At 41.4% G+C, this 25,671-nt stretch overlaps 1 protein-coding gene across 2 annotated transcripts in view; it reads left to right on the top strand.

Moving 5' to 3' along the window:
* Nucleotides 1-5,287: 5,287 nt before the first annotated feature.
* Nucleotides 5,288-25,671, top strand: part of baiap3 (BAI1 associated protein 3) — a 30,672-nt gene continuing 10,288 nt past the window's right edge. For both annotated transcript variants that reach the window (XM_027003295.2, XM_027003369.2), the window contains exons 1-12: nucleotides 5,288-5,511; nucleotides 11,698-11,872; nucleotides 19,779-19,866; nucleotides 20,441-20,518; nucleotides 20,906-21,013; nucleotides 21,729-21,788; nucleotides 22,919-22,985; nucleotides 23,238-23,451; nucleotides 23,994-24,038; nucleotides 24,852-24,929; nucleotides 25,032-25,137; nucleotides 25,382-25,489. In XM_027003295.2, the coding sequence (XP_026859096.2) occupies nucleotides 11,712-11,872; nucleotides 19,779-19,866; nucleotides 20,441-20,518; nucleotides 20,906-21,013; nucleotides 21,729-21,788; nucleotides 22,919-22,985; nucleotides 23,238-23,451; nucleotides 23,994-24,038; nucleotides 24,852-24,929; nucleotides 25,032-25,137; nucleotides 25,382-25,489 (1,113 nt within the window). In that variant the 5' untranslated portion in view covers nucleotides 5,288-5,511; nucleotides 11,698-11,711. The remainder of the gene's footprint in view (nucleotides 5,512-11,697; nucleotides 11,873-19,778; nucleotides 19,867-20,440; nucleotides 20,519-20,905; nucleotides 21,014-21,728; nucleotides 21,789-22,918; nucleotides 22,986-23,237; nucleotides 23,452-23,993; nucleotides 24,039-24,851; nucleotides 24,930-25,031; nucleotides 25,138-25,381; nucleotides 25,490-25,671) is intronic.

Genomic DNA, 25,671 nt, shown 5'->3' with positions numbered 1-25,671 from the left:
CTAGTGTAAAAGCTCAATTTCTGTAAAAACAATCCCTATGCAACCGACAGTTATGAATTTATTTAAAACAAAATGAATTGCTACCCCCTCTTTTTTTTTTGAGCCATCTGCCGTGAAGCAACCTGGCCAGGATTTCTTGAAAGATGGATTTATCGAACCAGAATACTGGGCTGAGCTAGATCACGTCACGAAGGCATACCTCGACTAGCCAGGGTAACTCGGGTGGTTTGGTTTTGCCTGCTAATAAAATGAGTGTGTGCGCTTCCATCCTTCAGAGCAATGAAGATGAGCTCCACTGCAAATGGTACACGTAAGTTCACCTAGGGGTGATGTGAGTGGTTTGTTCTATTAAGAAAAAAAAATCAGGTGGAATAATTTTCAATTATCAGGAAAAAGCTGGCATCTTACTGCTGAAATAATTTTTCATCTAAGTTTTCATTAAACGGATCTCTTGGTCACTTTTTAAAATCACAATGTAACTTGCTCCTGAGCTGGTTAGCTGTGGAATAGTCTTACAGGCTAGCCCTTAGAGTTGCAAGAGTGAGTTTTCTTAGTGACAGCATGTCAAGGTAACCCCAAGTTAGCTCTTCAACCCAAGAATCCTGGTTTGTCATATATGCCTGATGCTCATTTTCAGGGCTGGGACATTACTGAAGAAGGAATATAAATTCCAGTCTCATGCAGTGTGTACCATGGATGTTAAGGGGGTAGGTTGGCATGGATGCAGATCCTCCAAATGGCACATTCATAACCTGTAATATGCTTTGGCTGTCTCCATACGTCATAATGGCACATTATTTCAGGTTGGATCTCTTCTAGAGAAGCATGTTAAGTTGTAAAGTTTGGGCATATTACTTGATATATTCTTAACGTCAGGTAGAGGATATGACTGAAGTTTGATAAAATTTAAACCAAAACTTTTAACGGTGCCAACTGGGTCTTGGACAAAATATTTTTCAGTGGATGATCCCCATGTTGAGCTTCATTCAAACCCTAAATCTCTGTCTAGGAAACATGGCCCATACTGACAGCATTTAGGCATCAGGTTATGCTTTACTAAGATTTAAATCTGACATTTACATTTCCATATGTATTCTACTAAAGATGCACTGGGTGCTAAGTGATAGTTTGGCAACTGTCAAATTCTCATTTTTAGAGTGCATTGGTTTGAAGTGTTTGACCATTTCTAAAAGTATGGTCACATTTACCCTACAATCACTTCGTAAACAGCGTTAGTAAATTCCAGGATGAAGTGCATGATGTCTTCTACTGGCAGTTGTAATGAGAGTCATGAGTAAATCTACCATAATGTCTCAATGGGCCATGTGGGAATTCTAAACAACCCACCACAGTAATTATCTTCAGCCAAGGACACTTGTCTTCATGTGACTTGAGCTAAACTATATTTATACTCATCTATGTTTATAAGGAAGTATTGAGGAAGTTCACATATGTAATGGTTGCAGTGCTGCCGTGACCCATTTAGAAGCATTTGTAGAGCCTCCCAAGGGAATCCTCACCACAAAGCTTGAGGGCCTTGCTGATGCACAGCAGGTTAAATAAAATTAACACACAATGCAAATTACAGCTCTGCAATGCAAATTAAATCATTAGTGCTGCCACAAATGCCCTGTATGCTTGAGATACAGGATGTTGGTTAATCTCTTGAGTCTTTAAAAAAAAAAAAAGTGTTGACATACTAAGTAGAATTTTCACTTGGTCATGGGGACAGCTACATTTCACCTTAAGCAATCCTATTGCAATTGCTTCCTGTTTTATGTACAACTTAAAATAAGTTAAAAATCATGGTTATGCATCTTAAGACGGCCAAGTGGCAAAAAGTAAAACAGCCCTTGGAATGTTAGACAACTGATAGGAAGTGCCCATATGTCAATGAGGTCAGGCTTTAAAAATGCTGCATGTTGTGATTTTGGTGCCAAAGAACCCTAAGCAAAATATAGGGCTGTAAGCGCATGATCACAATTTATCTGCTCTCTGTCCTCCATCCACCCACCAACCTAACCCCTGCCTCCTTTCCCCATGCTAGGTAACTAGAGGAACAATTATTTTAAAGATGCTGTGAGGCTGCCACTTCAAACAGTCCACACCAGCTGGGGTGGTACATTAATGATGTGCCCATGGAAACCAAGCAGAGGGCTATTGTGAGCCCTCAGATCAAAAGACCAAATGGCATCTGTCTATAGTTGTTCACCAAACTGCTCCAGTACCAGACAGTGCTGACTTATAATGTGAGTCATTCTGATGTGGGGTTTTTTGTTTTTGTTTTTGTTTGTTTTCTTCTTCTGTGTTTCATATTTCAGGAAAGGAATTTTTGACCTAGAAGGCTCATGGGTTATATAATGTCCTAGTTAATTTTAGTCCTCCATACACATGATGTCCTCTCACAATTCCTAATTAACTAGAAAATCACATGCTATTAAATGGCATTTCTTTCATCCCCACCCATATAAACATAATTTAGCCATCTTTATAATCTTTTCTAGTTTTGAAAGTGTTGTCTTGGCTCAAGCTAATAAAAAAATATATATAATCAAAGAAATATTCATGTTGATAAGTTTTATTTAATTTTATACAAGGTCTGTTTGATGGTATCTTTTTGGATAAATGCCTCAAGGGCCACTGGAAATACATTAAAACCAACATGTTCATTTGATCTTTTCAACCAGACACTGCAGATTGGAATATGAACACAGTAAAAGCATTGCTTGTGGGCTGGGTTGCTTAGAGAGCCTATTGCGAACAACCAGCTGCAGAGCAACACCACCTATTCAAAAAGGAATACTTTAATCAAAATGAATACACTAATCTGACTAATGCAGTACCAGTTACCATCTTTCATCCACATAAAGAGAATCAACCATCTGTAGTTTTTTGTTTCATTACTGATGTTAGCATTTTGGGGTTTATGTGCCCTGTTTAACAAACCATGAGCTTTGTGTTTTCATCATTATTCAATTTAATAATGAAACAGTCTTGCAGTTCACACTGCACCAGATCTTTTGGTTCACTCCAGTTAAGATGTGCAGGATCTTATCCAAAATTACTACCTGGCTTCCTTGGTCTCGTGGGGCTCTTTAGTCACAGATATTTTCCAATAGCTGAATAGTAACCCCAAACAATAAAATAGTTTAGAATAGGTCATATATTTCTCTTTACTGATTCAAACTACATGCACTAACCTTGTTGAGGCAATGATTTAGTGTGTTGACTGCTCTCACATACCTGATTCAACACTTTAGATGTGTATAAAACTCCCTGAGAGCTGAACCTGCATTTAAAAGCAAGAGAAACTGCAGTTCTGGGATACTCCACGACCAGAGCTAGAAAACATCAGACTACAGCAAGAGGCGTCAGGCATGCCCTGTTGATTAGTCATCCACTTTTAACAGTCCACGGTAGTAACGCAGGAAAGACAAAAGGCAACTGGGAAAAAAGATGCACACACCTCCATGATTAACTATCGAATCAACAAGTACTATGTGTATACAAAATTGTCTATAAAATTAGTGCTCCGAAATTCACGCTAAAAGTGTACACAGTCCATTTGGGAACTGAAAAGCTTCCAGGTTCGCGAGACCACTGAATCATGAGCGCGAGCAGCTGAAAGTTCGGAACACCCAGACCCCCTTCATGTTCTCGCGCCCAGCTGAAGCCGTTTGAAAGGTTTCACTGGCCATTTGGCAACTATCAGTTTTTGGTTTACTGCCCATGCGTCGAAAAAATTCGAAGACGTGCAAGGCACCTCACACCAGCAGCCGCGTAATTAATTTGTCCGAGTCTATTTATAGCAGCAGAGTAGCTAGAGAGGCGGTGAGGATGGTTGGGTAGTTACTGGTGGTGTTGATGGTAAGGTCCGAGGTAAGGGACGTAATACAACTCTGTTTTATTCTTCTAAGGAGGAAATCTAAATCACACTAGCAGACATAATCTAAACAGTCTACTTAAAGATCTTTAAAAAATTGTATCTGGGGGAGTGTGTTCCCCTCATCTGAATCTGAAGGTCGTAGATCTGTTAGTCACCGAGTGTATAATACTGCGGCTGTTTCGTCGTGGTTCATTCCTAGCAAAAACGGTTTATTAAGTCCGTCTGCAAAGAGTGGAATTGACAGGCATAATTGCAGGGCTGACATTCGGTTACATAATCCTTCTTACCTCAGTAACTGACAAATAATCAATAGCCGCAGATCAATGCTTATGAAGAGTAACTGGCATATTTTATTGCGCGAATCCATCTTTACTCCATAATTCCCCAAAGTGGTAGTTTCTGAGATAGAGTTTACAATTACGGTGGATTATCAAGAGAGTGAATGGTAATATTTTGGGGCCTAAATATTGGGGTATCACCTAGTATTTAGGCTATCAGAATGTTTTTGAAGAAACTCTAATGCAGATCTAATTAAATACATGAGAGATATTGTCTTTTACCAAAATATATATTTTTACATACGTGACGGTAACGAACCACAGGACCGTATGACTCGGGCTAGTTTCGGGGCCCAAAGCTGACGTTTTACTCGCGTGCATAAACGTCCACCGTTTGTTGTCTGCAGGATACTACTTCCTCATACTGCCTCATCTAACTGGAACAAAATACAAGCGCCCACATTTACTAAATGGCAAGGCTTGGCTTATCACCTTATTCGGACTAGCTCTGTATACTAAGGAGGGTATTGCTGCTAAGGGCAATGTCTATACGGAAAAGTACTTATTAGCCCAAAACCTTTGTGTCCTCTTGTACGCTTTGAATGATATGAAATTGAGCCCACAAGTAGTAGTGTATTACCTGAAAAGAAACAGACTTTTTCTTTCTTGTACTGCCCAAGCTAATAAGTCTGTGGTTAATTATGGAAAGTGAATGACACTGCACATAGTTCAGTAATCTTTCTCACCGTCTGTTAGCATAGTAAGTCTGCTTGACCGTTACTGGATACTCACTAGCACACGATCTTTGCAGATTTTTCATAAACATTACGTGTGAATACGTTTTGGATTGGAGAATTTTCGAAATGTTGGGCTTGACTAGATCACAGGAGTGAGCGCTCAGTTGGTTCTCCTGAGACTAACATCTCTCTCAGGGTGTACAGTTGCATAGACGTGAACATACCACATCATTATGCAACGAAAAGGACTCGGTTTACGGAAAACGTGTGTATGAAACATGTAATCGCAAACCTCTACTTTCGTCCGAGAATACAACTGACGTCCCCACAGCAACAGCTCGAGGCATGCAAAGTCTCGTTGCACTTCCCTTGACCATATATGGATCACACCGGTTTAGGGAGAGTAGAGAGAAAAACCGTGTCGGAAAATAAAGCATTTTCTGTGTGATCAAATAAAGCCAAATTAACGTTTTTTCGTCAGTTGACCATCTCTGATTTTAAAGGGGCGCTACCAACCAGTTGCGCATATTTTGATGGGCGAAGAAAAGTCAAAGACGCACAAATCAACACTTGCACGCACGTCGCACAACAGTGAATGAGAAGTCCACAGGTGAGCAGATTATTCTTTTATCCAGGATTCAGTGAAGCAATAAATATAAGTATTAGTTTAAGGAGTAATTTCGCTGTTTGAAAAGGAATTAAGATGTATACTCGTTAGTACTGTTTATTCGGATAACCTGTTTACAGCCTACTTTAATGTTTCTGTTGCGTTAGTTCTTGCGTCTATGATTTTAATCCTGCGTTTATACTTTTAGTGGATTGTATTCGATTCCTATGGTGAAAACTGGAATCGATTACATAGACTACTCTTATCATCATCATCATCATCATCATCATCTTTAGCTATATCGGTTGTATCTTAGGGTAAAGCTACTGGTTGTCATTCCCAGTGTGTTTTTTTTTTTATTGCATCACCTGTAGCTGTGTTTCAACAGATGTTTGGTACTAGAGGATAGTTTACGAAAACAAAGTAAATAGACGGGCTAACCTTTTTTTTGTCTTATCAGTATTGTTGACTCAGACAAAGGAAATATCGCATGTTTTCTCAGTCGTCATGCCTTTGTGCTACATAGATTTATAACGATATCCAGTTTTTCATTTTTCTGTCAATTAAAACCGTACTGAATTTTCTGAATGAATTTAAAGCCCTATTCAGGGAATTGGAGACAAAAAAGTGGAAGATACTTATAATGTTGAAACAGAAGCTGACATGCAAAAACATGCAGAGGATTGTTTGTTTATATCTGCGTTGTTTGTAACAGCAGGGTTAAAACCATGACTGACACCTGGTTGGAATAACTATTAAACAAATCTCTGAAAGGGATAATTGTCCAGCATAGGTCAGAGTATACAAATATATTTTTCTTGTAAACAAAGCTACTTTCACATATTCAATCTAGTTTAAACTTGTACAGAAGAAAGGTATTGGCTATAGTTTAAATATATTGGAAAAATACAGGCAGTTGCCTCTTTAGAACATAAGTGATTTCTACATTGTACAATTAAAATTACAGATGAAGAAATACCCTGGTGGAAGCCAGCATCTTCAGTTAATTACAATTGACTTTACTCAGGTAAGGTGGCAGAGAGGTACATGAAGGAGGGTTTGTTGCCAAGACAACAACACCTACACATGTATAAGAGTTGACATGAAGATTGACAGATTTGACCAATAAATCAAAGAAAACATGGACAAGCATGACTGAAACTCATTTGAGGAGCACTGAATTCAACTTAAGGTGTCAGCTGTTCTTGGTCTATGTGGGTGGATATTCAGCAGACTGCTCCCTGCTATAGACATTTTGCTTCAACTGGGAATTTCAGCACAGCCCTTGGGAAATGTAGGAGAATATCTAGAGAAAACTGAACCACAGCTGAACAAAAGAGAGTAGGTGACAAGAATGAAAAGCTTGTCCCTGACTCTGTACTGGTACGTGAAAGCAGCCCCCCCCCCCCCTAACGTTCTATGCCCCACCCCCGAACATGAGTGACAGTTCAAATGTATGCTTGGATTAATGGAGCCTTGGCAGGAAAGCTGACAGCTCTTCATGCTTCAGGTTAAGGACAGCATTTCAGTCATATACTGGCTCCTAAATACAAGATCTTAAAACAAAGTCATGAACATTTTCCCTTCATACCCCTTTTTTGGCACAGACTTTTTTGTTGATTCCAGAGATGAGCTAAAATAGCGCCAGCCATGCTGACACCAAATGCTGTAATTTTGCTTTTAAAAATCCCTTGTTTTATGGTTTGTGATATGCATTTAAATTATACTATCAAAAATGGTTTCAACTGATGAGGGAATTTATTTAATAGAACACATCTAAAACAATACAAAGTTTTTTGAATTACTCTTTATATTTTGCTTCCTCTGGAAATTAAATTGGCTGCTGATGTTGACATATTATGACTACCTGGTGAGAGATAAACACTCAGTAGCCTCAGAAGGTGCACCTGTCCCCCATCATTGTAAGATCTCAAATGTTCTAGATGTCTAGAAATGCCTCCTGAGACTAATGTTTTATAGGCAATCAAAAATAACAACAAAAAAAAGGGTTAAATCTGGGCACTAGGAAGTAAATCTAGTAATATCAGTAATATCACCTATGAAGAGTTGTTATCTTATAAATGAGTTATCTTATTGATTATCCTAGTCAGATACTATGAATTCGTGATATTCGCCTCAGCAAAGGTAGATTGTAGCAGTTCCCTGCTGTGAACCCTCATGCTGATGCTTGGTGTAACAGCAGAGGTCTGGTATCTTGCAGCTGCAGGGGTAGGGAAAACAGAAAACCAGTTCCACTGTCTGTCTAGTGCTAAGAAATCAATTACATAGTGCTCTCTGAAAAGATGAATAGCAGCATTCTCATTTGTTTCATTACCAAGCTGGGTGAGCAAACATGTAGAGCTGTCCATTGAGGTGGGGGGGGGGGGGGATCCCTCCACCTCCTCCTCCTCTCCTTAGTGTTTAAAGTGATGGTCCTTGCTTGGCAAATTGATCTCCACTGTGTAGTACCTGAGTGGTATCATGGTTGACGTTGGGACCGATCACGGCTGGAGATTGTCCACTGAGTGATGACTAGACTTAAGATGGCACAAATTCTCTGATTTGCCCTTTGGAACTTTTATCTGCACCTGGGGGATTATAATGCTTATCTGCTTATAGATCCTAATGATAATCCCCCTGACTCTGAGGGTGCAGTCTGCCCCTGCATGACTGATGGTGTGCTTGTGTTTTATAGCTAAACAGCAGTGGTTTGTGTGCATTATGCTTCTTGGAGCAGAAACACTTTTTATTAGGTCAGCAGTGGTTTTGGGTATGGTGATGAATAAAGTCATAGAGTTAATTGGAGCTGTACGTAGATCATCATTATTTCTTTGAGAGACATATGGATTAGGTTTTGTCTTATAGAGATTTATATGCCTGTGCCACATAAATGCAAGAGCCCACCTCAGATCCTTTTAATCCCAGATGCACCTGCTGGTGTGCACATGTCTATTAAGTGCCACTCAAGTTGTCAAACTGATGATTTGGCCCATTCCCCCACCAAATGGTATCATCAGAGGGGTGAAATTGTGCAGAGCATGTCCGTTCACCCCAGGCAAGGATCATCAGCAGTGCGACGTGGCTTCCAGCATGACCTCCTGGGAGCCTTTGTATAGCCTGATTAAGGCTCTCCCTTATAAAGAATTGATTTGATTGATTTACATGGCAAGTGGTTACAGGGTGAAAAATGTTTGTGTGTGGCACTTTCCCTTGTCAATCGAACACAATGCTGTACCTCTCCCTGACCTTTTTCTACAGCCGTTTCTGTGCCTCTCACCGAAAAGGCCACTTGACATTTTGGCAATTTCACAAATTGTGGAAACACTGGTTTAGACTCACCCTTGCTGCTTGTCCTGGCAGCCCTGAGATGGAGGGAGGAGATTTATGATTGCTTCGCACAACAATCTTGGGCCCCAGTGCCAGAAATAAACGTTGTCAGAGATGTGCCTGCCACATTTGTCTGTGCAGAGTGGCACAAGGTGAGGAACAGCAGGGCAGAGAGCAACACCTGCAGCATAAACTAAGGTGCAGTATGTAGATGTAGCCTAAAGGATCCCTTCAGAGTATGTGAATCTTACCCTGTCTCAGAGTCTTACCCTGCCATGTCTCAGGCTTTTCGCGGGCGCGAAGACTAGTGGTGAATAGAAAAGAGTCTCTGTGCTGGGGGTCTCCTCCCTTGCTTGTCATATCCTGTCAAGTAGAATTTGCTTCAGCCCGTGTTTGTAAGAGGCAGGAAAAAAAATGCAACGCTGCCTCTACTGTGTCAGGCCAATGAGGAGATTATGCAGGAGCACTGTCTGATCTCATTCGAAAAGGAGAGCTAGCTTCATCCATTTGCATGAATGAGTTTTCCAGTAAGATGGATTGCCCCTAATTTGCCGAGCCACATCTCCTATCAGTTTTGTAAGCCGGAAAGCGGAAATTGGCCTTTTCAGAGTGACATGTCTTAGATTGGGACATTCAGTCTCTTCTGTCATCTTCCATCATCATGCATGTGTGGTCACCTGCAAGGACATGTGCCACGCGCTGTGATAAGACAGCTCAAGATCCTCCTCTTCCTTCCGGAGTACTTAACTACCTAGGAAATACTGATATAACAGCAGCAAGGCTGTTCTTTGTTCAGCCCTTTCTGGAATCCTGTGTACCTGTGTGTGCGACCCCTCTCACTCTGCTGTTACCATAGAGACCCCCTTCGTGCCTAGCAGATGCGGCTGGAGCTGCCTGGCTGTCTCTTGTGGGGCCGGCTCTATGGAGCAACATGGGAGCGTACGTGCATGTCGGCAGGGGTGGAGGGTGTTGACGGCAGCACTCATGCTCATGGTACATTGCCAGCTCTTCCCTCCCTGGCAGCTGGTGCCATGCGTCAGACTGCACAGTTTCTCTCAGGGAGAGCTTGTGGCCAAAGGTGGGTGTTCAGGTCGGGATTGAGCTGCACTTTCAAGAAAATGGGCATACAGACCACAAGCAGCTTTGATCCCCATGAGATGGACACCCATCAAACCCCCCCCCCCCCCCACACACAAACACGGTCTCTCTCCCTCTTTCTATTTCAATCCAAGATGAGAACTGCTGGGGAGTGGGTGTGGAGGAGCCGTTAGTCATGGCAAACTATCAACCCCACTTGGTGAGTGTGACCTTTCTTAATGCACGTCCGGTTGTATTAAAGTACCACATAGTCCAAAACCTTTGCCTTTGTTCCAATGGGTTAATAACATGGTGGGTGGGGCATTGGGGCTGGGGGTGGTGGTGGGCTGCCGGAGCTGCATTGTCTTCTCTGCCTGATTCCTGCTCTGCTCTTCATGATGTGGCACTGACTCCCCTCCCTTCAAACTTCATCCAGGGCAGCATTAGGGCTGTGTTGATTGAACAGCTCATTCATTGATGCCAACCTGCTCAGGTTGAATATAATGGGAACAAACGGGAGGTCAGAGTCCAGTCATACATAAATGCTCAAATCTGTGATTTGCCTACATTGAACCAATCAGACAGCAACTCTTCTGGTCTATGTTGAATCTGAAGCAGGTTTCAGAAGAATCGATGACTAAAACATCCTGATTCTGCTCAGATTTATACATCACATATTGGGCCTCAAATACCTCTATAACAAGCTGAGAGTCAGTTTAGATTAGCTCTAGATTAGTTCACCAACAAAGAGTATCAGAAAATACACAGCAGTTGTACAACTTGAAATGACTGAAAAAATACTGTCAGTGAAAAATGTACCATGCCTCCTACAAATGTAAATTTTTGTAACTTCTTGTGGTGTCCTTTTGAAAAGACTGTTCTCACTGTTGTATGAAAGCCATGTCAGTTGGTGGTGCTGTTGAATAGAGTCCTAACACTGGGGATGTGCATGCTTACTGAGTGAATGCACAGCTTTATACTGTCTGAAAACCCAAAAAAGCTTGCTTTTCTGAAACCACAGATAAATGTTTATCTTTTCCCTGTAACCCAGACTTCATATAGAGGATGAAGCATGAGTAGGCTACAGAGCTCCACCCCTTAGCATTTAGGGATTTGACAAAAGAGAATGTTCATTGTCAGTTTTGTGAAAGGGGTGTTTTTGTGTCTGTTGGAGTCACCTCGATCAATCAAAACCTTTTCCATCATCATTTAGTCATCTTCCCTCCTTCATGCTTTTCATGCCGTTTGTTTCAGTCCTATTAATGGTATTCTGTTCTCCATTGTTTCCTGGATCCAGAGTATAGGAGCTATTCCTTCTAACAGCACTGGCTAAAGCAATGACCGGCGCATTGTTTTTGAAGAATTAAAGGTGTGTGCAGAACTCTTGTCTGCTGTTGTCGTTGCGTTATGGAATGGTTCAGTAAGAAATCTACAAAGCTCATGGCCCCTGTGCATATTTGTTGGCTCTCAGCTTCACACCACAGTCCGCTCACGGCAGCACAGACCCATGTGCCTGGCACACGTGCTAATTAGCAGCAGACAAGAGCTGCATGAGCCCCTCACAGAACGCAGGCCAAACTGGGTTATAGGAGGGGCTGCTGTGATTACAGTAATTACTCATTACACTCTCCATGTGTGCAGCCAAAGGTTGGCCACCGAGGTGGACGTTGGGTTAATTGTTTTTGTTTTCCCTGCAATTTGAGGACAGAGGGGAAAAAATGCAGAAAGCTCACAAGAACGTGTGTGTCATGTGCGCCACTAACACACTGCCGCTTTTGTGCAAAGGTGGTGAATGAGCCATGTCGACGCTGCTGGAACTGAAGAGCAGTGTGCTGAGGCAGGTGCAGAGAAGCCAGTCACTGAGGTCCAGGAGGGAACCTCCCCCACCCACTGCCACCGGTAACACCGCTGATGCCATCCCCCCGTACCACACACGTGTCTCTGAAAGGACCATCCTTGGGTGAGTCCACATTGCACACACAGGGGTGTCCGAAATTGGATCTTTGTATGAGAAGGGAAAAAAAGTTAATTTAACATTTGACAGTGAACCCACTCAGATTTATTCCAGAAATTTTGGACCATTCATCTATTCATCCATTCATATAGTCATCCATTCAACATGAATTGTTTCCACAATGTAAAGGGCAACTGGTGTTTTCAAGTAATTTAGAAAATTAAAAACTGATTTTAATGGAGCTATGAGCTTTTCTTATGACCGCAACATAGACAGAGAGCAATGGAGAATGTCCCAGTTCTTCAGAGCTGTACCACTGGCGATGGTCATGGTTTACCTATCAAAACAGATGGCAGGATGACTGTCAGCGAACAGACCAGTGAGTCAGTGAGCATGCAGTCACCTGCCATGGCTCTGCTGTCTTCATGCCTTGGAAGTGACTCGATTCCAGGCACCTCACTCTCCCACATGTCAAATTAACTGCTGTTCCACAGATCGCACAAGGACAGCCTTTATGAGGATTGAGCAGCAATTACCTCTGCAGCTCATTAAGCGGAAAGTAGGCCGAACATGTGGAATGGACCTTTTCACTCAAGTGCCATCTTCAGATTATTTCTATACTGTGCAGGTGGGAGCAGTGTGGCCTGTGCCGTCTAATACTGACACATCAAACCTGGCTGATCTATTAGAAATAAATGTGTTTCTGCAAGCCCAGGAGACACTGGTAATGCTGTGGTCTATAAATATGGTTGCCAGCCCAGTAAAGCTCTGTGGTGGTTTGTGTCTGCTCCGAACAGACCACATTTGAAACATCACATCCAATCTAGCTCCCCCATGGGCACATCACACAATCAGCCTGCAATGGGATGGGCCCACACACTACAGTCAGCCTGAATGCACACACACACACACACACACACACACACACACACACCACAGTCAGCCTGCATATAGACACACACACACACACACACACACACACACACACACACCATTTAGCAGATGCGCTTATCCAGAGCGACTTACAAAAGTGCTTTGTCATTTACTCATAGAATACATCCTAGCCAGTACAGTAGGTTAGAATTCAATGTACCAATGATTTAGAATACTGTAAAAATACAAGAATCACTGTTGATTCCTAGAAGTGCAAAATTCATAAGGTCTATCTTGATAAGTGCAAATAAATAATAAGTGCAATAAACAATAAGTACTAGAGTTTGTTAGACAACATCAGTGTAATAAACAATACCCTACAATAAGTAGTAGTTTAGTTAGTCAATATAGGAGCAGGGTCAGTGGTCATTTAAATATTCTATGAATAGATGGGTCTTCAGTCTGTGTTTGAAGACTGCAAAGGACTCTGCTGTCCGGACAGCAAGTGGAAGTCATTCCACCATCTCGGAGCCAGGACAGAGAATAGGCTTGATACCACAGTCAGCTTACATGTAAAAACACACCACAATCAGCCTGCATACATGCGCACACACACACACACACACACACACACACACACACACACACACACACACCACCCCCCACCTCCACCCCACAATCATCCTGCATACACACACACACACACACACACACACACACACACACACACACACATACCATATTCAGCCTGCATGGACACACACACACACCACAGTCAGCCATGGCACCAAAAACCCCCTCAGACACCTCAGACTGGTTTTCAGAAAGCAAAAATGTCAGAAATGTGCACAAGTTGACATTCTAACTAACTAAATCATTATGTGGGTCGTTGGATGGGAAAGTGGTAATGTTTGTCCAAGGCTGATGCCATCAGATAAGAGCTGGTTGGAAAGCTGGTTGGAAAACCACAGGTGAAACAGGATTGGGTTGTTGTTGTTAGTTTCTTGTTTTTTAATCTTTTTCAAACACTGATCTCAGTGCCAAAAGTAATGGGAACATAAACCTTGAGGTTTCTATAGCAACCAAAACAGATCTGCTTATCACAGCTGCTAAGATGTGAGCAGTTTTATTTTTTATGAGAGCATGTCCTCTGTCTTGTGGATGAAAAGCACCTAAGCACCTGCTTCATACTGTGCTGAAGAAAAAAAAAATTTTGTTCCTGATATACTTTAATTCACCTTGGCGCTGTGCTCCACACAAATGGCATATACTGATGGTAAAGGTCTGCTCCTGTCTCTGAGCTTGCCATCATGGCTCCTCTCCACGGTACAAGTTTTTTTCCCCTCTTCTTTTTTTTTCTTCTTTTTTTTGTACATAGTCATGTTTTTGACTTGGTTTCCCTTGACATTTTTCCAATTAATTTAGTATTTCTGAGGAGTGTCTACAGCCAGCTTTTTTTTCCTGCTGGATTCAGAAAGCTCCGTGTTAAAGTGATCATCTATAACATCAAATTTTCTTGATAAGTATTCATGAAATATATGCATGTGTGTCCCTCCTCCCCCTCCCCCCAGCAAGGAAGCCTAGTTTCAGTCAGTCCTAAATAATCCATTCCTTTTTTTATCGACTCCCAGTGCCAATAAAGACTCTGGAGCACACAATCCTCCAGGCTGCTGGCTGCCGTAGTTACGGTTGCAGGAAAGTGTCTGTCTCCTTCATTCATGCCAATGAAAACTAATGCCCCTGGTCCAGCCACGCAATCATTAATATTATGCAAATTATTGGGAGGTGGGCACCTCCCATCAGGCCTGCAGGGTGTGTGTGGTAACCCAGGTAATCCTGATGAGATCCTAGGGGCTAGCCAGAGCTTTGGCAGCCATGTTTGGGAATGATTATTACCGGCCTCCCTGCTCTCCAAGTTCCAATTTGATCACTATGAGCAGCGTTTGGATGAGGCAGCAATCTGTCCACCTGGAGACCCCAACTGCGCAATTTGTCATTGTTCTCACATGGTGGTGGTGATGGTGTGTGTGTGTGTGTGTGTGTGTGTGTGTGTGTGTGTGTGTGTGTTTATGCGTCTATGTGGCTACTGGTCACCAGATGAATCACCACAGTGTGTATCTATGAGGGTATGAGGAAGAGTCTCCTGTGTCTTACAGGGAGGGTGTATTTAGATGTGTAAAAAGGCCTATTCAGTATAGACCAAACAGCTCTGTGTTAAATATAACCAAGGCTAGAGTTAAACTTAAACAAACCACCTTATGGTAATCAGAACTGACTCTAGATCAGTCCCAGTTTATATTAGCCCCAGTGGTGGGGATGTGTGTGTGTGTGTGTGTGTGTGTGTGTGTGTGTGTGTGTGTGTGTGTGTGTGTGTGTGTGTGTGTGTGTGTGTGTGTGTGTGTGTGTGTGTGTGTGTGTGTGTGTGTGTGTGTGTGTGTGTGTGTGTGTGTGTGTGTGTGTGTGTGTGTGTGTGTGTGTGTGTGTGTGTGTGTGTGTGTTCCCTGTTCTAACATTTGATTCAGCACATGAAAGTCTCATTATCAGCAGTACAAGGAAAACACAAAAATGAACAGAATAATGGTGCCCCTGGGTTTCGATTGATGAGCACTGCTTAAAGTTTGGATAGGGACATTTGATTACTGTATTCTCTCTGGTTTATGAAGTCATTATGAAGACTTTCTTTGTCCCTAATTGCAATTAAACTAAATAGATTTTAATGACTTTGCCTTTTTATTAGTTCCTGAAATAGAGAGCCATCTGTCTTGTGCAGTACATGCTTGACAAATTGGAGTACCTAGCACAAAGCCTGTCCTGAGCAAAACTAATTACTGCATGATATTTGTGCTCCCTCTCTGGAATAAGTGCATAACAGAATAAAGGCCAAGAAATGCCTTGCGCAAAACCAGAGGAATTATATTTAATCTGATGAGCCAGACAATGTGTGAATTTGAGATGAAAAACTTAGGACTTTCTTTTGGGCAGACCAGTGTGTTTGCTTTGTATATGTCTTTTAATATAAAACAAAAACATTAACAGGAGTTTCCTCAGTCAATAATCCTTATAGATGACAGAACACTTAAAGGGCCCCTATCATGGAAAACTGCATTTTCCTCACTGTATTGAAATAAAGAATTTCAGAATGACCATGTGGCTTCTGACCATCTAGAGAGAGAATGAAAATGGTAATCTATGGTAAAGAGTATGTATACATTTGTACTAGGAAGTTAGCTCACTAAACTCCTGCTAGCAATGCAGCTAATTAGTTCACAGTAGTGTCACTTATATTCAGTCTATAGCAGTTTAGCCCCACCCACATACATTGCAGTTCTCATGTGTGTTTCAGCTCTGAGTGCTTATTGAATGAGGCACAATACAAGGCAGCCAATCAGAACAGAGCTCTTTTATCCTATATCCATCTTAAAGGTGCAGTAAAGGAAATAGCCTATTTAATTCTAAGGTTTGAAAAATAGTTCGATGAATTATGAAGTTTTGGAGCATAAAGCCACACAAACGGACATCAAGGAAGAATATGAAATAAAAGAAAAATGTAGGATATTAGGGATCTGGAGAAGGTGAATGTCAGGGTGTTATGTCTTCAGGAAGTACTAGTCACACACTGAGGGATGGTGATGAGCAGACTGAGGTCGACATTAGAAATTAGTTGAATCACCCGCAGTGCAGCGTGAAGGCCAAGTGGATCCAGAGGAAATGAATTCCATCCAAATTTTTTTTTCCTCTTCTGTGGGAAAGCATTTCTCGTATTTTCTTTAATAACCCACCAAAATGATGTTCTCCAAATGTCGCTAGTCCTATTGCATACTTAACATTTAATATTTGGAGGTACATATTTGATTCATAAGTGCTGTGCCTAATTTTTGCCCTGTCTGGAGCCAAGCAGTGCCCATTAGGTATTTTGTGTGTGCGTGTGTGTGTGGTGGTCTATTTTTGTGAATGTTTATATGTGTATTTGTATTTAGGTCTACGTGGGGGTGCATGCTAGCTTAGGTTAATGATTACATACATTTTACCTTTTCATTTTGCACACTCTCCACATTCTCATATACCTTTCGAGGTTTGAATAATCGAAATAAATAATATTGGAATAAAAATAAAAAGGATTCATGGGGTGAGTCTGTTTCCTAGCAACATGAAAGGAGGCTGCTATCTAAGCTTTATGTGTGTGTGTGCGTGTGTTTGTGTGCGTGTGTGTCTGTCTGTGTGTCTGTCTGTGTGTCTGTCTGTGTGTCTGTCTGTGTGTCTGTCTGTGTGTCTGTCTGTGTGTCTGTCTGTGTGTCTGTCTGTGTGTCTGTCTGTGTGTCTGTGTGTGTGTCTGCGCGCGCGCACGAGTGAGCGAGTGAGTATGTTCAAGCGTGTGTTGTGCATTTGTGTGCCTTAGTGTTTGCACAGGATAGCACTGATGAATCCATACTTTCAGAGATCAAAAAGCTCTCCACAGCACCAGTAAAGGTGTCAGGCTACAGGACAAACATGTTCATTCTAAGCAGTTTAATATCATATGCATCTCTGATCATAAAACCAAGGCCTGGTCTACATGTTCAAGAGGCAAACCATAACCGTGTCAAGTAGTGTAATATGTGAATCTGATGTTCAGATATGAGACAAAACGAAGCTCTGTCTTATGACCCACTGTGCATAGCTATATGAATGAATAGTGTTTCTAGTCCCCCACATGGAGACAACTGACTACAGGAAAGTCAGTGCTTTTGAAAAGAGGAGAATGGGAATAGGGCTTTCTTCCAAAGATGACACAAGTTTATAAGGTGTGCAGAAATTCAATCACTGTTGGAAAAAGTTCTTAAAAAACTGTATTCACTCTTTCACAAAGTATTTCTAGGAATTTTCTTATAGCCTCTGTAGCCAATAATTCATGGGAACCTTAGCCTGGTACCCAGCTTCTGTTGCAAAGCTGACAAGCTGACAGGAAACATACTTTTTTTTTTTCCCTCACTGCTCATGCTTGTGAGTTTCTTAATTAGTTCTCAACTGACTTTTGATTGGCACAGCCTTGCACAGGAGCCCTCATGAGGTTTGTGAGCATGCAAAGAAGAACAAACGGCCACCACATGACCTTTCTGTGCATTCTAGGGCATCTACCCTGAGAGGACTGATTTACTTTTATTAATCAGAAATTCCTCCATAAACCCAGGGCAGGGTTTATCAGTGGCATTGATTAATTATGATTGCGGATTATGTGTTACTTTGAGGGAGAGAAAGGATGGCTTTGATAAACATTCCAAAGCCAATGTGATCTTACTAGCAGTCTTGCTAGCAGACTTGTTGACTTATATGGTTTGCCTAAAAAAAAAGTTTTTTTTCCCCGAAAATATTGACCATCAACATTGGTCAGTTATCATATACAGTTCTATCTAACTTACAGTTCTTTGTTTACTGTTTGGTTGGTCATGTTGTGTGGACTCTGACATTTTCAGACTGCGGGTGCTGGGAGCACAGATATAATTATTTACATGTCATTTTGTCATTGTCATTCGTCAATGCACACTGTACACAAATATGGCAGCACAATCAGCTAACAAAATGGGTTAAATTGCTGTTTTTACAAATAATGTTGAATGCTAGAAATATTTCTAAAGGCTATTTGATACAAACCTGTGATAAGGAAGCTTCACTGACTAAATCAGGACAGACTGGGCAAAATCTGACACACCGTAAGAACCAGCACACCTAGATTTTCTAACCGCCCCCACAGAAAAATGGATAAATCTGAATTTAACTGAAAATATTTCTCAATATTTTAGAAAAAATGCTGTTATTTTCTTGTCTAGTGGGCACATGATCAATAGATGGCTAACAAACAACTGATCTCTCACATCTTTTTCTTAAAGGACATTTTCTTGCTTTGAAATGAGCTAGTCTAAAGTTTCTGAACCATTTCTTTATTATGCTAAACAATGTATGCAAATTGACAAAAAGAAATGGTTTTGATGTGGACCCATGGCAGGAAATCAGGCTGCTTCACAGAGGTAGTAGAATTTAGCTTAAATGTCCTTGCGGAACAAAGTGCCTTTAATATATTATATCATCAGACATTACACATGTCTTTGATTGGGAGGTGCCTTTGAAGTCACTCTGTTTTTCTTTACTAAGTCTTTTGCCTAAAGTGCATGTTGCAAATGTTTCAACACACTATAGCAAAGTGCACTAGCAATGATTCTTTTTATCCAGCATCCTCTTCCTTACTACCTTTGAAGAAAGAAATGACCAGAATGAGCTAGGATTAGTCAAACACCTGCTTTGATTACACTGAGAAGCCAGGCTCTCTGGTAGCCTGTTAATAATGAAAAAAGAGACAGACAGAGAATTTTCATTCCTCCACTATTTGAGTCCAGAGGACAGCGCAGGGAGCAGGGCAGGGTGGACACGAGCTGGCTGGAGTAGTGCAGGGTGGAGATGGGATGGGGAGGAGGTATTCCCACCAATCCCACTATGAATATGCTATCATCTCCATAACTACAGAGGCTTGAAGAGGCTAAGTCTCCACCACCTGCCTCTGCTGTCGATCTCTGCCTGATAAGATGACCTAAGTTAAATAGCAAAAGACATTATGAGACATGAAACTTGGTGCACATGAATTGTCCTTCCTCTGTTAGATAGTGACAGGAATCGCAGTATGCCCATCACATAGGCATACTTCTCATGGAAGCTGCTTTCATGAGACTAGCCTCTAGCTGTTGTTTTTCTAATTTTGTCAGAGAGACAAGGAACCTTCTTACCTCTTGTCCATCATAAAGCAGAGTAATTTAGTAGACAAACCAAACACAACATCCCTACAAAGTTCTACTGCCAGTGGGACTTCCTACCACTCCAATCAGTGTTATATGTTTATCTTTCTGAAGTGTGCCTGATCCTTCTGTTCAATGCTAAAATACCACATGGACTTCAGTCCCTCAAAATCTATTTCCAACGTGAATCCTTGGCGTCTTTGATTTGGATTATTACTGCAGATGACTGACGAGGGAAAGACGTTCCATTGCTGAGCAAATCTGTTTGCATGTTTCAGAGTTGCCAAGGGGAATGGCGAGTTCTTTGAGCGAATGAACAAAATCATCCAGAAGCAAGACAGTCTGTTAGCTGCCACTCAAGTTGAGGTAAGTATAGGATTTTCAGGGGATCAGCTTGCCCCAGGGGGAGATAGGAGTGGAGGAGGTGGTGGGGGCAGCAGCAACAAGACCTTCCTCCTCCAACACCCCTCTGTTGAGGGCGGGGGAGTGTTGGAGCAGTCCAATGAGCTGCAGACAATGTTGTGTGTGGAGCATAGTTGATTATTATGGAGCTTGTTATGGTAGCTGGTTATTGAGGCTGCAAGTTTGGTTATCAGTGTTTTTTTCCCTTTTATCCCTAACCCTATGAAGTAGGTGTTTGATTGAATTTGCCTGACCGAGAGGTCTGTGGTTAAGCACTCCCTGTGTCCTGGCACTGAAATGACGATAGGAGGAGAAATCGATAGTGCAGACAACCAGCACATAGAGTAATTCTTTTACTGTGAATGACAGAGAGATGTAGTCTGATAATGCAGTTGAATAAGAGCATGGCCCAGCGTGTCCAAGCGGATCTTGATTCTGCATGTGCACAGAGCTTGTTGAATGATATTGTTGAGCAATATAGGGACCTTGTACTCTGGATCTCATGTTAGTCACTCTTCTCTCTGTCACACATTTCAAGGAGGAAAATATCGCAGGTCCACCACCCACTGAGTGCACAGACAAGGCTTTCATTCCAGAGAAAGCCACCAGAAATGAGGTGAGCACTTCCTCATTTTCCCAGTATCCTTTGTTCTACATAGATAATCTGATTAATTTGTTGAACGCTAAATCTAATGTTTGGTTTACAAGTTTGCATATTAATGAAATGCAAATTCCTTGAAAACAGATCAGTGTTCTCTGATAGCTTAGTCTACTTTCCAGTAATATTTTTAGTACTCAAATTTGATTTCAGCTTACAACAGTGAAAAAAAAAAAATGTTTAGGCAAGTATATATATTTTATAGATTGTGTTATTTCCAATTTTACTAATTATTCTAATCCCTCCTTTAATCATAGAGTTCCCAGATCAAATCTAGCTCTTCTGCATTGCAACATCTATGAATATTGTTTGGCTTAAAGTGAAAGTGAACTTGGTCTCTTTCAGATGGATTTATTGTACGAGGAAGCAGTCTACACGGTGGTCAATCGGGTTGGCGTGCCATCCCCTGAGTATGTGTCCTGCGAGGGGGACTTGTTCAACTACCTACAGAAGGTACAGATCTTCCTTTCCTCATGTGACAAAGGCAGTAAATCATAATATGCATCATATGCTGGAGTTCTTTGGATTTCCAGAATGTTTCTGACGGATCTTGTACATAAGTGGGGAGGGGTGGGCCTGGGTTGAGGGTGAGTCCATGGTTTGTTTGTTTTGGGTTGGGTTTTATGAATTGGCGCAGATGCTCTTGCCTCAAATGTGGTTATACATCAAAGCCCAAGCCTGCTGGGGATTGTTGTTCAGTGCTGATGTTACAGCCGCTTGGCTGTTCAGCCGCTGTTGACCCACCAGAGGCCTACATCATCTTTGTCTCCTCTTACAAGGAGGTGCTTGCGCTGTCATTTCCTTGCCATGATAGATGACTTGTGCTGTCTTTATGTTCAATCACTGAAATAAATACAACTAAGGTATTTTTACTATCACTATCCCCCCACTATTTTGAGTAGAAATGTATTAATTCACTTTCTAATAAGTAATAACTAATAAGTACAACATAAACAAAAAATACCCAGTCCTATTCAAATGAGCTAAATTCAAATAAGCCAATAAATATACTAAAGATAACATGATTGCAAATGACAATTTCTTCTGCAGTCTTCTCTTTACACCATTAAGTGCAGTGTCAAGGCTGCATCAAAGATTCTTGCTTGGAGCAGTTTCATATGTATATTGTCTAGATAAGGAGCTTGTCCATGTTGACTCTTTCCCTCAGACATTTGACATGGGTCAGGAGGAACATGACATCATTCTGCAGAGAGTGAAGGAGTCCAAGGTGAGGCAACTTCCACATGCAGCTGTCCTCCTCGCCATATCTCTCTACCTCAACTACCTTCCTTACCATGCTAAGTTACACCTGTCTTCAAAGACTGATTCTGGTTTCCCTTCATGTTCACAAATGGATTGAGTTACTTCTGCTTTTGTAAGAGTCATAGCAATGGCATATGCACCACACAAGAGCCTTTAATGTGAAGGAGACATGTAAAGAACTTTCTTTAGTCAACTGTGATGAACGATTTTTCTTAAGAAACAATTAATTATTCATCCAACCTGTAACTGTCAGGGTCTTTTGAAATGTCACAGTGAAAGACAGGCCAGGTTTCTTGGGCAGAGTCCTTTTAAAAATGTTATGAAAGGAACAGAGGAAATATTGTGCCATTTAATAGTTGCCCCGAGTGATCGGAGCCTCACACATGGCCTCACGGTGGTCGCCTGGTGCCTTAGTGATGCTCTATGCACTCACACTTGGCCCCTAATGGTGAGAGTGCCTATTGATTCCTCCGCTCCTGAAAAGCTCTGGCATTGCAGGATTCTGTGCTTGTGTGTCTTGGTCGAATGTCTTAAAGAGAAATGGCCTTGCAAGCCCCTGGCCATGAACAGGAGCGTAAGCATCACTCACTAAATAAAAGCTTCCTGGTGTGCGGGGGAATCTCTGTGCAACCAGACACGCTGTGGCTGTGGCTTTATCTATTAATTAAATGGACTGTAGCATGTGGATGAAGGTGTTAAAGGCAGTCAGCTTCTGCCAGAAGAATAAATTGTCACATAAAACAGCTAAATCAATATTCATAAACAATTATAAAGTGTGAAGATTTTGTGTCAGTGTTTGCTAAAGAAAGTGCTAATATTAAATCTGGCCTCCTTCCTATTTTATTATGATCTACACTGTCAAATAATTAGCATTGCCAATGGCTCACTTGTATTATTAAGTGCCAGCTTCCTCAATGAAATTTAAAACCAGTGGAAAGGTCTTTTGTTTCTACACACTTTGCTCTTTTTAAACTATCCACCTGAACAACCTATGCTGTGAGAATTTAAGAAGCACAGCTTTTAATAGGCTTTAATAGGCTTTTGTGGCTGTTTTGACACTTTTATAACCCACATCTGACTCTTTTTTTTTTACAGAGAGCAAGCTTCTCTCTAAGGGTCTCTGTTATGAAAGGCAAGAATCTCATGGCAAAAGATGCCAATGGTGAGATTTTCTTTTTGGCTTTTGCCATCTGTGTATGATTCCAACACTTTTAGGAGAGTGATGCAGTAAAATATGCCATACCAACAAAATTCCTCAGGGTTACCAACACAGGTACTTCCCTATAGGCAAACAACTGTAGTAATAATGCTTGTAATTATGCTTGTAACATTTTAGTGAAGATTATCTTTCCTGTTGTTCTTTCTTGGCTTTATATTTGACACATATTGTGGTGGGGGGTGGGTGTTACAATAGGTTACAGTGACCCATACTGCATGTTGGGAATTCTCTTGGGACAAGGCTCCCGAGACACAGAGGAGAGGAAAGAAAGAAAGTTCAGCTTCCGTAAGAGAAAGGAAAAGTTAGAGAAGCGTTCCAGCGTCCGGGAAGTTCTGGCTGCAAGGGACATCCAGGTGACCGAGGTCAAAACTGAGACTCTCAATCCTGTGTGGAACGAACACTTTGTTTTGTGAGTAGAAATATTAGTATATATTTAAAATATATTTATTTAAATGGCCATTGATCCTACAACTAAGGCATTTCATATTACTGTTAAGTAACAAACTCTAGAATGTATGGTTTGATATTGTTTGTTATTGCACTTATTGTTGTCTGATATAGAATGTATGCTTATTTTGCTTATTTTGTATACATTTTTGTATTTCAGCAGTTTTCTAGCTGAGTGCTATTTTAAACTCTAACCTACTGTAATGGCTAGGATGCAATCTTTCAGTAGATGACAAAAGGACCTTTGCAAGTTGCTGTGGTTAAGACGGTCTCCTAAATCTGAAAATGCAAAAAACAAAAACAATTCAAAATTATCTTCTGATAGGGAGTACCTAACAAGACATGAGAAGCACAGTATTGAAACTGCTGTTGATTACTTTGTTTTTCTATGAAATGAAAGGAGATGAATTTGCCACATTGAAGTTTACTTAAATGTTTCCCAAGAATATACATTTTACAAGTGGAAAGCACACAGATCAAAGAAATGTGTTTCATTTTTCTCAGTGACATTGATGATGTCCAGAATGACCTTCTGCATCTGGACATATGGTAAGATGATTTTTAACATATGAATGTTTTACACCTGATCTTTCCAAAGACTTTTATTTGAAGGTTAAAGGAATGGTTATGGACAAAACACACAAATGCAATGCTAATTGGGGATCATCAGCTTCCTTTTCTTCAAAAGCTAATGGAGTCCGGTTTGGATACCAGACATGTTTTTGCTGATCAACTCAATTAGATGTAAATGGAAAATTTGTGTAAATTGTTTTTTTTTTGCCTGAACTGTTTCTTTAAAGAGTAAATCTTGCTCCCTCTTATCTCTCTGCTCTCCTTCACCCCCCCCACACACACACTCGTGCTCTCAGGTTCTTCTCAGCCGGTGTGTTAGCTGGCCCATCCTCTAACCTCCACTTTTTTGGTGATTGAACCTCCTCTAGGATTAGTCTCTGTTCATGAAATCCACCCCATTAGACTGCCTGGATCCTTTTCTACATTCAAATCCAACCAAAGAGCTCCTTGTTTTTCTCGTGCACACATCCTGTTCCACACCTAACCTGCCCCTTTCCCTTCTCTGTCCCTCTCCTCAGTTCATCTACTCTGGTTGTTGCCATGTCTCTGTTCTTAGCCTGCACCCATGCTGTTTTATGTCTCCTTATGTTTATACTCTTTGTTTATTTGGATGTGATTCTGCCATGTTTTTATAGATGTCTTTTAGTTATTGAAAGGTGCTTTAAGTCTAATTTATGATTATAAATAAAATAGATAAATAGAAATTTCAGTTTAGCAAGCCAAGAGATGACTGGGAAAGGGGATGATGTGAGAGAGCCTACTTTTGTCGGGTCAACTTCACCCCGACAGGGATCATGATGACGATGTCTCTGTGGCCGAGGCTTGCCGAAAGCTGAATGAGATCAGTGGCCTCCGAGGAATGGGCAGGTATGTTTTGCTTCACATTTGGCTAAGCAATGGGTGGAGAAGTCAACGCTTACTACTGAGTTACGTTTGCTTACATTTCCCACAATGGCATTATCACATCAGGTACTTCAAGCAAATTGCCAAATCGGTGCGGGCCAATGGGTCAGCAGCTTCAGGAAGTGAAGAGAACGCAGACGATTTTCTTGGATGCCTGAACATTCCGTTAAGTGTGAGCTCAGCCGATTACCTGAGGAGACATTGCACCAAGCTTGTCTGTTTCAAATATTTTATGGAAAATGGAAATAGCTGACCATTTAAAATAAAACAGGAGCTAATGAACTAAGATCTACTACATATCCTACTACAGTAGCAAAACCCACTGACCAATATAAAGTGTATAGTACCAGGCCCAGTGCTCCATGTATTTGTGAAGTTGATTTTTGAAGGTGCAGTCATTGGCTCTCTCTCACCAGGAGATCCCAGTGGTTGGCTATGATAAATGGTTCAAGCTGGAGCCCCGCTCCAGTGCTTCCAGAGTGCAGGGGGAGTGTCACCTGATCCTCAAGCTTTTCACCACACAGGTAGTGCCCCTCACCCGGAGAAGGCCAGTGCCTGCTCCCTTCTCCCATTCCACCTTTGCTTGGGTTCATCTGTGTTCTGGGTGTGCCCAGGTTTGTCTTCTTTAAAGAAGTGGATTTTTTAAATTCCTTTCTCACAATGGCTTGCAAATCACAGATGGCAATTTTGTGAATTGACTTGTCAA

This window comes from Electrophorus electricus, chromosome 8 (assembly GCF_013358815.1).
Source record: "Electrophorus electricus isolate fEleEle1 chromosome 8, fEleEle1.pri, whole genome shotgun sequence".
In the NCBI taxonomy this organism is placed as follows: Eukaryota; Metazoa; Chordata; class Actinopteri; order Gymnotiformes; family Gymnotidae; genus Electrophorus; species Electrophorus electricus.
Note: the sequence above shows the minus strand (reverse complement) of the source record. Positions and strands in the feature narration are given on the sequence as shown.